Below are 16,625 nucleotides of genomic sequence, written 5' to 3' on the forward strand. Positions count from 1 at the left end.
GAGGAAGGGAAAGGAAGAAGGGCAAACAAGCTGCGTTTCTCCCATTTATGGAGAATCACTGTAACATCTGTGTGTAGTCACTATCAATAATTTAGTACCTCCACATAAGATGCCCACAAAGACAAGATACAAACATTCTTTAGCCCAAAGTACCTATTCACATTTGTCTTACTCTTCTAGTTGACAGCAATATTAATGCCATGTCAGAACAGAAAGCAGCTAGGAGTTGTATAGTCCATAAATACTTTATGCTTAAAAAGATCATTGGGTGCACAAGGAACGACAAGTTAAAGCAGAATATTTTAGTAATCTAGAATTATCTTTGCCAATTTTCTGCAGTTTTTATCAAAAATACACCATTTTAAGTGTCCATAAAATTTCATCAGAGTTTATTAGAGGAAAAGGAACAGTTGATTTTTTTAAAAAAAAATCTTATGTTTGAAGACTTAGGACTGTATCAAAAATATTTTAGAGGAAAAGATTAGTGTATTTGTGAATAGATGAGCCAAGAACCAACAAATAATATATTGACATAATTCAGAATGAAGAAACAAGATCAATTCCTTATCAGGAAAGATTGGCAAGGGAAGATTAAACTTTAAAAAATAAACTTTGCACAGCAGACTTCCTTTATTATCTGCTGAGTTTTCAACACAATTAACAGAACCAAGGAAGCTTCTTACAGGACCCATAATAAGGAGTCTTGCTCTTCACGTGTCTCTTACTATTTGAAGTGCAACTAAACTGATTAGTTTCATCTGAAACTAGTGATCAATCAGATCAACAAATGCTCTTCCTAGTCCCATGGGTACATTCACAGTAACCAATCATCAGTATTTTCTTCAAAGTACTAGACTTTAGTTTCCACTGTTTCCTTTCAATTCAGGAATGACTCCTTTCAATTCAGTCATGACGTCTGACTTAGAAGTGTGTGTTTGTGTGTGTTCTCAAGTCACAGCTGACTTTTGGTGACTCAAAGGGGTTTCAAGACAGGAGAGTTCAGAGATGGTTTGCCATTGCCTGCCTCTGGGTAGGATGAGAGAGTTCTAAAAGAGCTGTGACTGGCCCAAGGTCACTCAGAAGGCTTCATGTGGAAGAATGGGGAATCAAACCTGGCCCTCCAGATTAGAGGCTGCTGCTCTTAACCACTACACCACACTACTAATTCCTATCAAGTTCCAGTTCACGGGATGGCAGGATTTACATAACAAATAAATTGTGAAATAGAAGTACATTCGGAAAGAAGGTGTTTGATGTCTTTGTCTGTTAGGAGACCAACCCAATTGAATCTCCACTAATGATAAACAATCAGGATCTGGAAGCATTTTCTGAAGACTTCCTCATTATGCAGGTCTCTTTGTACTTGCAATGCCCTGTCTTGTCAGTTCTGCAGTTCAGTCCATTTTTGTACCTCAAACGTTAGATAAATATGCAAACTATCCCAGGTGAATGTGTCTCACACTGTAAAAGAGTAAGGAATAGTATACACAAATATTGGTATCTCAGAAAAGTAGGTTCTATATGCAGCTTGTGGTAAGTGAGTTTTTAGAAGCACAACCTGGAATATTGAAAGTAAGGTCAGCATTCAAGAGGGCTATCTGGAATTATACACAATTTTTTTACATAACACATACAAGAACTAGGATAATCAGTCATGTAATTACTGGAACTAGAAGGCAGAGAGTTACGCCATTACATGCAAAGTGAATCAACACTGCACAGGCAAGTGAGAGGAATGTGAACAGACACATTTGGTACTAGACAGGCATGCACAGCTGTGGAAAGATGATGCCTCAGACGAATTACGGAACAAGAGTGAAAGCAAACCTGATGAATCATCAGCCAGTCTAAGACAAAATGGACTAAACAAGGTCAAGATCCACGCATGCCATCTGAAACATAACCTCAGGCAACCAACTTCTTGCCTTCACAACAGGAGATGGTAAACAACTGGATGGTTTGCAATGAGATGAGTTTACAGTTGTAGTGGGTAAGGAAAGTGTGTATTAGTACATCGCTATCAGGAATAAGGTGTGAAAGTGAAGTGTTTAAAGATTTAAATACTAACCTCCCTGCCTTTTTCTATCTCTTTCTTTGTTTTAAAATTTCTGTATCATCATCTTGACAAAATCCCTAGGCCTACAAAAATCCACAAACTACCACACATCAAGAACACTGCCTTGCAAGAAAAGAAGACTATAAAAGAATGCTGTCCTACTTCTGCTACTTCCTAGGTTTTAATATGCAATAAGAACAGCACAGCTCTCTCCACAGAAAGAAAACCTACGTCAAAGTATAAAAACCAACTTGTTTTGGTACATCTTAACACAGCATCCCACCAAAGAAATGCAGAGTCTCCAGACAGAGTTACTGTGTACATTTATTAATAAATTAGGCAAATGAACCTCTACATTTATTCCTGTTTAGACCAGAGGCAAATCATAGCTTTCATTGGCACAGACTCTGTTTATTACTCTTCCTCAAACTCCTACCAAAATGCACACACTGATATTTCTAAGTGTGTCAACACCATGTTATTTTAAAAGATACATAGAAAAGGTCTGCATATCTTCACTGGGAAACAGGCGATGCATGTTTTTAATAACAGGAGGGAATCCCGAGAAACCAAAGTCTTATGCTTCCCCAAAAGCAAAGAATGACATAAAGGCCTCTGAATCTACATCAACTTCACATGACAGCCTTGTTTGCTCTAGTAACAACACAATCAACAATTCAATATCTATCATTCCTTTGTAACAGCATCTCATAATCAGCTTCAAACAACTGAAGAGAGTCATCACCCATAAGCCACGTCTTAAAAATAATAAGACAGTTCTCAAGACTACATTTATTAATGAAGTGTTCCATGGTACCACAGAGAAAGAGTTATACAGAGTTATTTATACTTGTCCTCTTTGTCACAGGCATTTTATGAGGTTTTTCCTTTTACACAACTTTCTTTCCTTAAAATTTCTCCGCACCCTCACACCTACCTCATCCTTCATCTTGAGGCATGTATCACTAAACAGGCTTCTTGAAAAAATATTTTAGTCCTCACATTTAGAAAGTTGTTTCCATTATCTTGTTTCAAATTTTGACCCAACCTTTCAAATTCAGTGAGGAAAGGAGACCCAACCATTTCTTTCCCCTTTTCAGTCAACATACACTACCTTACTAGAATATCCCTGCTTCCTAAAAACTTCTTCCACCTTGCAACAGTACACACAATCCATTTCCTATGGGGCAATATGCTAGAATCAACGTTTTGAAATGGTGAATAAGCCCTTAGTGGTGCTTTGTATAACTTTACCCAATGTACATGTTAAGGACAGTGAGGCACAAAGCACAACAATATTGCTAACTCTGACAAAAGGTCAGCATTCAACACTGCACGGGATCTAAAAAGGCTGGAAGAGACTAAAAGGCAAACCTTGCTGTTAAGGAAGGGAAACCTGCATAAGTCCCCATAGATCAATCTACACAGATCAGTAACTCTAAAACCCAACAACAGTGTCAACAGCATAAGCACATTAATTACTTCCACTGGAAGTACTAGTGGTCAAGCACTAGCCAACCCATTCCAGTATCCTCAGGCTACTGTGGTGGATCTGATGCTACTAATTCTGTAAGCACTAAGCTATTTACCTGTTCACAATCTTCACTGCAGAACCTAGTACTGCAGCACAGTTTTCTGCCACGGTGGTCATTCAACTACTACTGGTGCTTTCTCAGCACCCAGACTGCTGTTTGGGGATGGCAAAGGGGGCAAAAATCCACCCTCTCCCAAATACCTTCCACTTCGACATCTCAAGGATTCAACTCACTGAATCCAACAAGTCATTTCAGAAATTCAGAATGTCATGCTTTGCATATCCCTCCACTGCTGCAGAGCCTTTGTCTTTCCACTTGATCAAACGAGTTAAGAACACAAGCAACTATACAATATTTCCCCCCTTGCTGAGGATACCACCTGGAAGGTCTCAAAGTCAAGAGTTCTCAGGCTGGATGATGCAATTTACCTGGTGCGATCGGATGGGCACGCTGTTTACCAGACCCTCTGTGTTGGAGGGGGACTTCCTTGGAACCTGCTTAACTGGAGACACCAAGCTCTCAGATGTACTGCAGCTGATGAGGTGGCAGAGTAGCGTTTGCAGGACAACATTCAAGAGGCAAACACAAAACAAAACAAAAACAAAGGCAAGTGATGGCAAAATGACATGGCAGCTTCTGCCAAAGCAAAGGGTGATCTCAACAGATGCAAAACTCCGCATGAATCCTTTCCCTACTTCTGGTCAGCACAATTGTTTATACATTTCCTTCCTCACGGGAACTCAAATACAACTGTAAGAAGGAAAGCAGCTTTGCTAGAAGCCAACAGCTTTCACAAGAATTCTTGCTCGCTGTTGTTCTCAATCACATGGATAATTCTGTTAAGATGGAAAGATGGATTTATTTGCCTTATCAGTATGAGGCCTCACACGTAACTCATGCCACAAATGCATAAATAAACCCTTGAAGATTAATTCCCTTAGCTGGAATTAGTTGTCTTACTGCAACTTATAATCCAAGAGGCTCTTTTTCACAATAGCTAAAGAGAACAAGAGTTTGGATTTACACCCTGCTTTTCTAAACCGTAAGGAGTCTCAAAGCAGCTTACAAACTCCTTCCCTTCTTCTCCCCACAACAGACACCATGTGAGGTAGGTGGAGCTGAGAGAGTTCTGGAAGATCTGTGACTAGCACAACAACTAGACTGTGATTAGCAGGCTTCATGTGTAGGAGCTGGGAAACAAATCTGGTTCACCTGATAAGAGTCCACCACTCACGTGGAGGATTAAGGAATCAAACCCATTTCTTCAGATTAGAGTCCACTGCTCCTAACTGCTACACTTTGCTGGCACAGAAGTATTGCCTTGAGTTTTGAAGATTTCAGACTAAAATACTGGTCTGAACATTGCTGCCAATAGAACCTTGCCTGATCTATTTAAGCAGCACTTTGGAAACTTGGAAAGTACAGACGTCTAGAAGCATCAGATGTGTATTCTCTCACTTCTGATTAAAAAAGCAGTGTTAAGATAAAGAGCAAGCCTTACAAATCAAAGTTGGCACTGTATGAACATCACAGTAACCAACCCTCTTAACCATTAACTACTTAAACTTAAAAAAAATGATGAGGGAAACTGGGATTGGACAAAATTGTGATGTTTGCGTTTAACCTTTCCCTGCCGTAGTAGTACCATCTCTTTCCATGTGAGCTTCCAAATGCATGTTTGCCCAAGCATTGGAGAGGGGCCCTTTTGACCAGGAACACACCAGGAAGGGGAAAGGTTAATAAGTACCTTATTTTCTTCAGAAGAAGAAAAAGAGTTTGGATTTATATCCCCCCTTTCTCTCCTGTAGGAGACTCAAAGGGGCTTACAATCTCCTTGCCCTTCCCTGCTTTACCTGTTTAAAGGGGGCATAACAACATTAGGAATGCCTGCATGCAACTTCTAGTTTTTTTCCACTAACAGGAATATAAGCTCATGTCATTAGATCCTTTTCCCTGCTGCTGCTTCTTGAATGCATGTGACATGGACAAGAACACATGGATCGTGACAACATGACAATGACATTAAACAGAATGCAGCTCCCTGCAAGCCATTTTATCCACTTTGAATACTTAAACATTTACAAAGTAGACAGATGAGATATATATCACAGTGCACAGGGAAAGAGTGTACTGAAAGGAGTACTAATAAATGGGGCCCCCATTATTATTGAGACTGAATCAAAGCAAACAAGGTAGGCAAAGGACAAACGTCTGGAATTCACTGCAAGAATTTGTGCAACTTTTCATGAGAATCTAAAAATGAATGAATGAATGAATGAAAGGTTGTGCATAGAGAAAGTTCAGTTGGTTGCTGACCAGAAAGATTCTGTCACAATATGATTTGGCGCCCTCACAGTGTACAGAGTCCAAATTTCCCACACTCTTTCATGCACATGAGTTTGCTGCCAAGAGATGGAAACTCATTCTGAAAATAAGGAGAATTGTCACCACAATTTTTAAAAAATGACACAACAAACTCAAGCAGTCGATGAGATGTGCTGCCCCTTCACCAACAGTCTACAAAACAGGATTCCAGCACGAGTGATGGAGTTATGTTAGCCAGCTTGTCAGCAAGGAAGGCAGAAATGCGCACACGCACACAAACAATGTAACCAAAGAGCAACCACTAACATGATTAGTTACCATGGTATATAGTGGGACTGGAAGAGGAGTCCCAGCCCTGTTACATTCCCAATCTTGCGTCTATATCAGGATCTCTGTAAGGAGAGGAAGGTAAGAGCAGGATCCGATCCCAGCACACCAAAGCAGAAAGGAAAAAACCAAAATATCTGAGTAAGAATAGAAGTTGTGGTACTGCCATGCAAGGGTTCCCAACACCACCCAAACAAATCCATTACACACTAGTTAGTACCTCCCCTTTGTTTTTGTGCCACCCAGCATAAAAACAGAGCTGGTGCAGTCAATGAAAGATTTCTTAAACATTGCCAGGAGACAAGTTATAGCAGTAGAATAATTTAGTACAACCCCAGCTCAGCATCTTGAAGTAGCTTTCAGGAGCGACATACTGGAGTGAGAGTTAATGACTCATGTATTAGGCTACCTTATGCTGTTATGGGAAGAGCACATGCAGAAAAGGAACTAGGTTTTCCAGTGAGCTTACACAGCAGATTTCAGCACACTCAATATTACCACTGACCTCTACTGAAACCCTCTTTAAACTCTCCAGCTGAAAAGGTAACAGCAAGAGAAGTCATCAATTAAACAAACCCATCAATTATTAGATATTTAAAAGGCTGCAGAGATAGTATTCACAAAAAGCAAGAGAGGAAAGAGTTGGGCAGTGAACTGATAAATTCCCAAAGAATGTGAGGATTTAGTTTGTTGTGTGTGTACAAAGGTTGCATTCTATTGGAAGTTAAGTGCTAAAGCTGAAGCAAATGTGATAGTTCCGCCAACACCACACAAGAACCCATCTGCAAAATATATCACATCTCCAAAAGCCTATATTGAAGCTCTACATGCTACCTTGAAGCACCTTTGTAAAAATTCTTCAAAGCAAAATTAAAGATACTTTTGAGTGCAACAAAAAAAAGGAAGTCATGCAGATGAAGCCAGTGAAGACAGCAGAGGAGCTGCTTTCCCAAAGCTTGCGGTTGGAAACCTCTGGCAGGCAGACTGTTGTAAAGGAGTTGGCAGCCACAAACTCAGAAAGAGAGCTGTGCAATCAATCCAAAATAGAGAAAATGTCCTGTCTTCACTTCATGCTCCATCATGGGAAATGCAAGAAAACATTTCTTTCAGAAGACAGAGTGAAGGAAGGTCTCTGGGAACAACTTTGTGTTACATACTTCCCTCCAACATGTATACGGCGATCTAATGGGACCTGTACACATGAGGGCAAAGTATTTCCTTCTATGCACAATATTAATAGTCATCCTCAAAGGGACATTTCCCAGCTGACATGAATAATTTCGTACTTTACAGTCCAATTCTAATCAGAATTACACCCTTTTAAGTCCATTGATGTCAATGGGTTTAAAAAGGTACAACACTTCTTAGGATGGCTGTGTCGGGAGATGATGTGACCAATTTGGTATTCTGAATGCTAAGAGCTAACAGGACACTATATATTAGCTATTCTTAATTCATGTCTATCCAATATGGCCTTCATAAAATATAAGGATTGAACAAAGAAATCTCTTACCCAGAGTAATGCTTTTTAGAATTCTTCTTTCTGTATACGATGCACACAATGAGAACGATGAGCAAAACTACACCCACAAATCCACCAATGGCTGCCCCTGCCACAAGAGCAATGGGAAATACAGAAACGCTACCTGCAAAGAAAATAAAATTCTGCTCGGTTTTATTTTTAAGTACATAAACATGATTTTCTTTGGATTTTAAATATATAAATTAAGGTTACCTCTGAGTCAGCAATTGTATACATTTTTTCTTTTTACAAATCACAGTCTGCATCTAAATTAATTGGGACATTCTCTACTAAATTTTTCAACTTACAAAGTCCTTTACAAGTCACCTCTCATTTATCTCCAGAGGAGAAACTTTGAGAAAATTATGCTAAGAAGAAAGCTACTTGAAGTCCTCAGTGGAGACTTCTTACTTTGCGAAAAAAAATACACCAGTCACCTCCTTAGTGTGAAAGCCATGTGAACAAGACTTTCAGCATGCCCAGAAGTACTACAAAGTAGACCTTTCAGTGACCACTCCACAACTATAGAATTCCCTCCCAGCAGGCATGGCCTGGCTTACTAGTTTTAAAAGTTTCATTAAAACAAAGGTTTTATTTCACCTGCTTTCTGACAAAAAAATATAGCCATGAAATTACAGTTAACAAAATGCAGCAGTACTTACCCAAACTACACACTTGGGAACATTTTAAGTGGACTAAACATTTTGAATACAGAGAAACTAATACCTTTCTCCACAACTCTGAGTTTGATTTCTCCTGGAGTGACGACTATATCTGGAGGGTTCTTCACATCACAGATATAAGTGCCATTGTCCTGAAACCGCATGTTTGCTATACTGATGGATGCATCTTTCTTGTTAAGATCTCCAGACCAGCTGACTCTGTCCTTAAATGGTATATCTTTCCCGGGATATGCCCTTCCATTGGAATAATAAAAGAACTGTAAAGCAAAAAAAAATGAGGGATTTTTTTCCACCTGTACTAATTCCCGCTTTTGAACGTGATATTCAATTACATTGTGCATGGACTTTGGATTCCAGGATACTGGTAAAACTTGCAAAAGGATAATAGTTTCCCCCTTAAAAAAAAGTTTCTAGCCTCTTGAAAACAAGACAGCATCTACTTTAGGGTAGGACAAAGTCTACAAAAAGCTGTAAGGTGACAGGGTGAGATTTCCCAACACAAACCTTGCTGAATCTTCCTATTGATCTTATGACTTCTACTGCACCATTGTCACTGTTATTACAACAGTCCTATTTACAGACTCCAGTGACAGCACCTTATATTAATATGGGTTTAAATAAATCAAAGCAAGCCTTCTGCAGCAGAGATTTTAATTACAAAAGGACTCTTTCAGAAATTATCAACATTTCTGGTGTCAGTCCAAGCGAAACCACAGTAAAATGCACAAACTTACCAGTGATAAAGTTGGACAAGAAAAGACAAGTGTCTTGCAAAAAATAAATGTGCACTTTCACTTTTCTCAAACCAGTACTTAAATCTAGCCTGACTGCAAACATGACCTCTTACCGATACAGGAGAAGGTGCTCCCTCTGCTTGAAAGCTCCAGGCAACAGAAGCTGCACTGCTGATCACTTCTGTTGATGTGAATGTGCACTCCAGTTTTGCGTCTGTCCCATTCTCCACAGAGAGTTCCTGTGGTGTGTAGATTTCCATGGCTGACACTTGGACTGTGAAAGAACAAAGAAATTAGAAAATGCCACTGTGACAATTATGAACACAAAGGCCGTTTCCGCACGGGCAAAATATGACGTCGTCGCAACGGAAAAAGAAGCGTCAGAGGCGAGGCGTTAGCACAGCATGGCGCGATCTTGATACGCCCGTCGCTAAACGGTAGCGAAGGCGGTGTATTCAAGCGCTTAAAACCACTCTTTTTCCCCATGTGGCGCGCTCGGCCTTACGCTGTCCAGAACAACCATACCCGGGCTGTCGTCACAAATGGCGTCGAGCCTGCGGCCATAAGTCTTGCCAGAAGCAGCGTCATGAGCGCCCGCTTCATGGCGCTTCCGTGCGGTGCCGTCATTTCTGCGGGGCTAGCGGACGCCCGCGGCCTCGCCTGTCTGTGGCAGCTTTTTTTTTTTGGGATCGCGTCGATTTGCGGCGTCATCGGCGTCGCTGCCTTAGCTTTATTGTCTGCAAGTGGACTGCAGCCCACAAGGAGTTAAGTCAGGACTGCTTGCAATTGGCTGGCTAAGAATGGCAGGAAGGCTGTGTGAAGAAATTTAAAGGGAGTTCCAATCCAAGTGTCAGAGTGAAAGGACATGTGCCACCTGGGCTCCGTTCTAAGTTGATTAAGCTACTCTGAGGAACTGGAGATTAAAAGAAGAATCTATACCACATCCCTGGTGTTAACAAAAACAGTGCCACTAAATAAACATATGGGTTGGTTGTTTTTCTCTGAGGAAAATCCCACTCAGCTACTAAGCAGAGAAGCTTGAGAGTGGTGGATTTTAATATAGAGAGGAATTGGCTTCCTGTGGGTTAGTAGGAATTCCTGCTCTGTTAAGCAATGTGTAGGCCAGTGGTGGCGAACCTTTGGCACTCCAGATGTTATGGACTACAATTCCCATCAGCCCCTGCCAGCATGGCCAGTTGGTCATGCTGGCAGGGGCTGATGGAAATTGTAGTCCATAACATCTGGAGTGCCATAGGTTCGCCACCATGGATGTAGGCTATACATATCTACTGGAGAGGATTGTCCAAAAGTTAGTGTTTTAAGGAGCTATTTTGAAATGCTTACCTGAGGGTAAAAGGAAGGTCTTTCAAATGAATAGAAAGACAAATTGACTATTGTGTCACCTATATCGGTGTGTTTATATATGTATAAATTAAAGTGAATATAACATCTTGAAGGCACTAAGCGAGTGACCTGAGCCAAACTTGTAGCACCTGTGAAGAAAGATACTGAAACAACTTGTGTATAGTAACCACTCAACACCAACTTCCTGTTTATTAATATTTATTCCTTTGCCAAAATCAATTTTTACTTAGTTCCTAAAAATAAAAACGTATTTCATCATGTAATGTTATAAAGCCTCTGGTGCCTGCTTTTTATTTTTTGACCCAATGAAAAGGGGTTATTTTTGGTGCTCCCTCAGAGCAGTTTCTCTGCCTGACTAAAAGGTACCCAGAATGATTCCCTTCAAAAAGGGAAGGGGCTCACGGCAGGTAGGGGCTCACGGCAGATAGCCAGTCTGACACCAACTTCTGCCAGCCTCCCCACCCTTCAAAAAGTGGACCATTTCCATACAGTTTTAAAGCGATCAGCATGTCTCAGTATTGATTCATTTCATCTTTTAGAGATGTTTTGGCCTACGGTACTTCTGGCTAATCAGAAACAGTAGAACAAAAATCTGAAATAGCACTTACACTGCCTCCTGCTTCTACAGCTCCCAGCCAGGTATGTCCTGTATACATTTCCACTTCCAATTCTTTCAAGTCACCTGCATTATGAAGCTAGGAATCCGGTAACAGACATGTACAATGCTTCTCCTTAACAGGTGCTTTGAAGCAGTTTCCCTTATCACCATCTGTGCTTGACTTTCTTCACTTTTATCATGAAACACTGACAAGGGATCAACCAACACATACACCAATTGCTACTCTTATATGCTCTGTCTCTTTTTTTACTCCTTGAGCTCTTCCAGTCTCCCTCAACAGTCATGCTCATCTTAAACTTCAGCTAAAGTTAAACTAATTATTTGTCCTTAAGGGAGGCACTTTTAATCTTATTGACTGTAGGGAAAAACTGGCAATATTTTTGCTGCACCTATGTTAAATGTACATTTTCTGCCATATGAACCTATCCACACACTCAGATCATCGACCCTACTCTACAGTCCTCCGCCATTGGTAGCTGGTTATTCAGGACAAGGTATCTAAAGGGCCGCATTACAATTTGGAACACCAGAAGCTTAGTCTGCTCTTTCTTGAAGGTTTTTAGAGCGCAGGTCAGAATAGTGTCATTTCAGAAGGCTTTCATTCACTGTTTAATGGTGACCTGACTGAACATTTGTGGATGATTACCTTTGCTGGTGGCTGTACACAAGTTTGAATGTTGCTTTCAGTTTACTGCTTTTATTGTATACTGTAGCTGATGGTTTAATTATTGATGTAAGCTATCTTGTAGACTTACATAAGTCAAGATATGGGATATAAATACTGCATATAAATATATTTGAACTCTGAGCTCAATTCCTTATTACAACCACAAAATGAAACACAGTACGCACTCGATGCATTTTATGAGCTCCCACAAGATGTGTGTATCTCTCTCCTGTATGAACTGTAGACTCTCATGAAGCCTTCTGCAATGTTCAAAGCATTTATCAAGGGACTAGCTGAACTGGTGTTGGGGCAACAGTGACTGCCTGCTAGCACCACACATCGAGGAGTGCAACTATTGCCTAGAGATTTGTATAGTTGGTAAATGTTGGCTGGTCTTGGACTAACCCTGACAACAAAATCAGCAACAGCTATTCTATAGTCTCATACACACACATACAATAAACACCCATGACTCAGTCAACATAAAAATCTGGACTGAAACAGACTTCAGATTTCTGCTAATTAAAAGCTGGACATGTTCAGACAAGATGCATTTACTGAAGGAAAAAGGAAACACTTCATCACGCAACGTGTGATTGGTGTTTGGAATATGCTGCCACAGGAGGTGGTGATGGCCACTAACCTGGATAGCTTTAAAAAGGGTTTGGACAGATTTATGGAGGAGAAGTCGATCTCTGGCTACCAATCTTGATCCTCCTTGAACTCAGATTGCAAATGCCTTAGCAGACCAGGTGCTCATGAGCAGCAGCAGGCCATTGCTTTCACATCCTGCATGTGAGCTCCCAAAGGCACCTGGTGGGCCACTGCGAGTAGCAGAATGCTGGACTAGATGGACTCTGGTCTGATCCAGCAGGCTAGTTCTTATGTTCTTATGAAGGCACACAGAAAAGGGAAATCTTCAGCAAAGCTCCTGTGCTTTACACAGCTTGCTGTCACTCTTCAGGGACCTTAATGAACAGTTGGGAAAATGTAGGTCTCTATTTACAAACCTGGTAAGTAGAAATAAGAATTGGGGGCCCTTCCACATCCATCACATGCCCTATTTAGCAAGCAGGTGAGTCACAAGTAGCTGAGACAACACAGCAGTGTTAGAGTATCATTATCACACTGTTGCGTCCTGCCTTTGACCTCCCCGCCTCTGCTCTTCATTCCCAGTGTACAGCCAGATACAGTGGTGTACCTGCCAGTGGGACAAGGGGTAACCCATGTCCCCTGGCACCACCTATCTGGTCATGTGCAGGGAGCGCAAAATCACCCCCCCACACACCAAAGCCTTCTGCGAGCCTGCCAGGCACCCCTCAACCCGGCCCTACAACAGGAAGAGGCCGAAGCCCCGGCAGGGAGGTGGCTTGTCACAGGCACAGACCCGTCAGCGGCTACTGCCGCCCCCACCCCCGCTCAACCTCCATTAGGTCTGTGGCCAGTTGTCTCCCTGCTGCCTTGTCTTCAGTCTCTTCCTCTTGCAGGTCCAAGTTGAGGGGCACTTCGGTGAGCTCCCAGAAGGCTCCCAGCCCAGCCCAGCTCCACCAATAGAGGTGGAGGGGGGATGGCAGCCTGCCAAAGGCCCATCAGGCTCCCCTCAAGTCAAAGGGAACTTCAACAGGCTCTCAGAACTCTCTCAGCTAGTTTCTGCTGGCCTTCCCAGCTCTAGCGGAGGCCGGCCTCTGATAGAGGTGGGGGGAACAGCAGCTAGCTGCCGATACAGGTAGGGGCTCACGGCAGATAGCCAGTCTGACACCAACTTCTGCCAGCCTCCCCACCTCTATCAGAAGCCGCCTCTGATAGAGATGGGGGCTCCCAGAGCAGGTGTTACCCTCAGGCACCACCACCCCCCCCCCCATTACACCTCTGGCCAGACAGCATATGATGCTATTCTATTGTTGAGGCTAGAAAACCAGAGTAAATATTATTTCCTGCTTCAGCACTGTTGGGGTTCTTTTTCCTGTTGGTTAAATTTCAGCAGACTGGGTTACCAAAAAAAATCCCCCCTCAAAAAAAATCTTATTGAAATGAAGACTTTTGAGATACTCATGTATGGGCACAAGCATTCTTCCTCCTTCTCAACTTATTTCAGTGATCATCAAGAGGAGTAATACTTAGCACCTATCTTGCCCACTTCAGTGTTTATTCCAAAGCGGGTTGGAAAACTGTTAAATAAAATAGGAGTGTGAGTCAGTGAAAGCATTTTAGCAATAAAAAGAATCAGATCTCTATCCTACTCTAACCTGTGTTAGAGAAACCTGTTAAGTCCAACCAATGTTCCCCCTACTCACCCACCCACAATACTACATATATCAATTCTCACTACAAGCTCTCTTCTTTCTGTACAGACTTGTGGAAATGTCAGTTATACCTATACCTGGCTAAATGCAAGGCAGGGGCTGTAGCTCACTAGTAGACACCTATACTTTGCATGCAGAAGGTCCCTGGTTCAGCGAAAGGATCTCAGATAAACAGAGGTTGAAAAAGCTGCTACAAACTGCCCAGTTTTGCAGATTCAAGCAACTAAGTGTTTGACATCTAAGTTCCTAGGGATCCAACAGCCTACAATGGTGAATGAGACAAATTAGGTCACATTAGCTATGTGAGACACTTAAAATAAGACATAGTAACTTGCATAAACACTATGTATATAGATTCTATCTACTCCTTCCAAATGTGGCATTAACCACTTTATCACTCCGCTACAATCTATAATTGCCTGGGAATATTGCACAAAGGACAGCTACTGACTATTAATCATACAGACTAAAAATAAAAAGAGTTGGTTTTTATATCCTGCTTTTTCTCTACCTTTAGGAGTAGCTTACAATCACCTTCCCTTCGCCTCCCCACCACAGACACTTTCTGAGGTAGGTAGGGTTGAGAGAGTTCGAAGATAACTCAGACTGGTCCAAGCAGTGGGGAAACAAACCCAGTTCACCAGACTCAAGTCCACTGCTCTAAATACTACAATACACAGGGGAAGTGATACTGTAATAATAGTACAACTCTCAGCGTGGTGTAGTGGTTAAGAGCAGGTGGATTCTAATCTGGAGAACCAGGTTTGATTCCCCACTCCTCTACCTAAGTGTCATAGGCTTATCTGGTGAACCCGATGTGTTTCAGCACTCCTACTTTCCTGCTGGGTGACCTTGGGCTAGTCACAGTTCTTCAGAACTCTCTCAGCCCTACCTCCTCACAAGGTGTCTGTTGTGGGGAGAGGAAGGGAAAGGAGCTTGTAAGCCACCTTTAGTTTCCTCACAGGAGAGAAAGGGATGGAGTATAAATCCAAACTCTTCTTCTTCTCCCCACACATCTGTGCCAAAATAGAACACTCATAACTTTATAAGAATGATTAGTACCATGTCATCTGAAGATGAGAATGTTTTACTAGTCTTCACATTACGATATTTCAGTTTACTATGTAGACTAAAAACTGCACAGTGTTCCAGGAAAATGTAGGATATACAAATGTAATTTGCTATGATTACCTGTCAAGAGAAATTAATTCCAAAAATACAAGCACCTAAGTTTCAAAGACAGCAGATTTGGCACCAAAGAATAATCTGGAGGGATTCTCAAAACTGTCTTCCAAACCAGACCCATCTGCCAAAGAGTACTGCAACATAACACAGCTACCCCCTCTGCATATGTCTGAAAGAAGACAATTCTCACCAAGTTCTCCATTCCCAATGTAAGCTACAAAATCAACAAATGCTTCAGGCCTCCAAGTCAGTTATTGGGAAAAGGCTAGCTGACCCAAATCCCTAATGTGTATTTGAAACGTCATATTTAAACGTTGATTGTGCCTAACATCTTTAAAAACCTGTACAGAAAGAGCCTCAATTACCTCTTATTCACACAGAAAGAAACCACTGATCATTTTTCCACAGCAACGTCTTGTTTCTTAAGAAAAGCAAGATTTGAAAGTCATCTAGTTCCTGTTTTTTGACCCTTTTAGACAACAGGATCCTTAGATCCTTTCAGACAAAAACAGGAACTGCTCAGCAGGCTCTCAGAGACTTAAGCATGTATATCCGATCTTAACTGACATCTGGAAGAGGCATCAATCTCGTATGTTTCACAACTATAACATAACCCTACAGCAAAATATTTCATTACATAAAATTAGTATGAAAATATGTATGATGAATCAGCCGCAACTTCCAATCAAAAAGTAGAAATGCTGCTTTTCACTTTAAACATCTGCAATTTTCAACTGTCACTATGTTTCTGAATACTGAAAAAAACCTCAGTATTCAATTGGTGTATGTTATTGTTACTATCAAGAATTTGCAGCAGAAAGCAACAGGAAGACTAACAGACATGAAGAACATGCTGAAGGCTAGTTTTCCTGGTGGTCGTTCACTGATGTCTGCTGATGTCTCCAACAAGCGATAAGGCTGAGGCATTTTTAATTTGATCCCCTAACTTCCTTTATCACCAGTCACCCTTACAGTGGCTGATTGGAGCACTGCTAGCAAACAGATGTAGCTGATGGAGAACCAGGGAAAGGCATTAAGACCTGGACAGCAGATCTGTCAAGAAAGTAACAGTTTACCATCATAAATGGCAAATCAGGTAAGGTGTCAGACTAGCACGTGGGAAACCCCACTTGTGCCATGGAAATTTGCTGGGTGACCTTAGACCAGTCATGCACACATAGCCCTGACCCTGGCTAGTATTTGGATGTGAGACCTCCAAGGAATACCAGTTGGCTTCCAACTGTAGCGTGCATTTTTTCACATCAACATATTCAAATGGACAGTCCTTAAAGGCATACAATACA

General features: G+C 41.5%; 1 protein-coding gene across 2 annotated transcripts in view; it reads right to left on the minus strand.

Moving 5' to 3' along the window:
* The window catches only part of MPZL1 (myelin protein zero like 1), a 33,233-nt gene that overhangs the window by 5,153 nt on the left and 11,455 nt on the right, over positions 1-16,625 (minus strand). The window contains exons 2-5 of one of the 2 annotated variants that reach the window (XM_048495614.1): positions 9,296-9,456; positions 8,492-8,705; positions 7,757-7,889; positions 4,020-4,125 (exon numbers count right to left, since the gene is read on the minus strand). In XM_048495614.1, the coding sequence (XP_048351571.1) occupies positions 4,020-4,125; positions 7,757-7,889; positions 8,492-8,705; positions 9,296-9,456 (614 nt within the window). Of the gene's footprint in view, positions 1-4,019; positions 4,126-6,234; positions 6,309-7,756; positions 7,890-8,491; positions 8,706-9,295; positions 9,457-16,625 lie in introns of both variants that reach the window. The other variant, XM_048495615.1, reaches the window with a different exon arrangement.

The sequence above is a fragment of the Sphaerodactylus townsendi genome, linkage group LG04 (assembly GCF_021028975.2).
Source record: "Sphaerodactylus townsendi isolate TG3544 linkage group LG04, MPM_Stown_v2.3, whole genome shotgun sequence".
NCBI classification, from domain to species: Eukaryota; Metazoa; Chordata; class Lepidosauria; order Squamata; family Sphaerodactylidae; genus Sphaerodactylus; species Sphaerodactylus townsendi.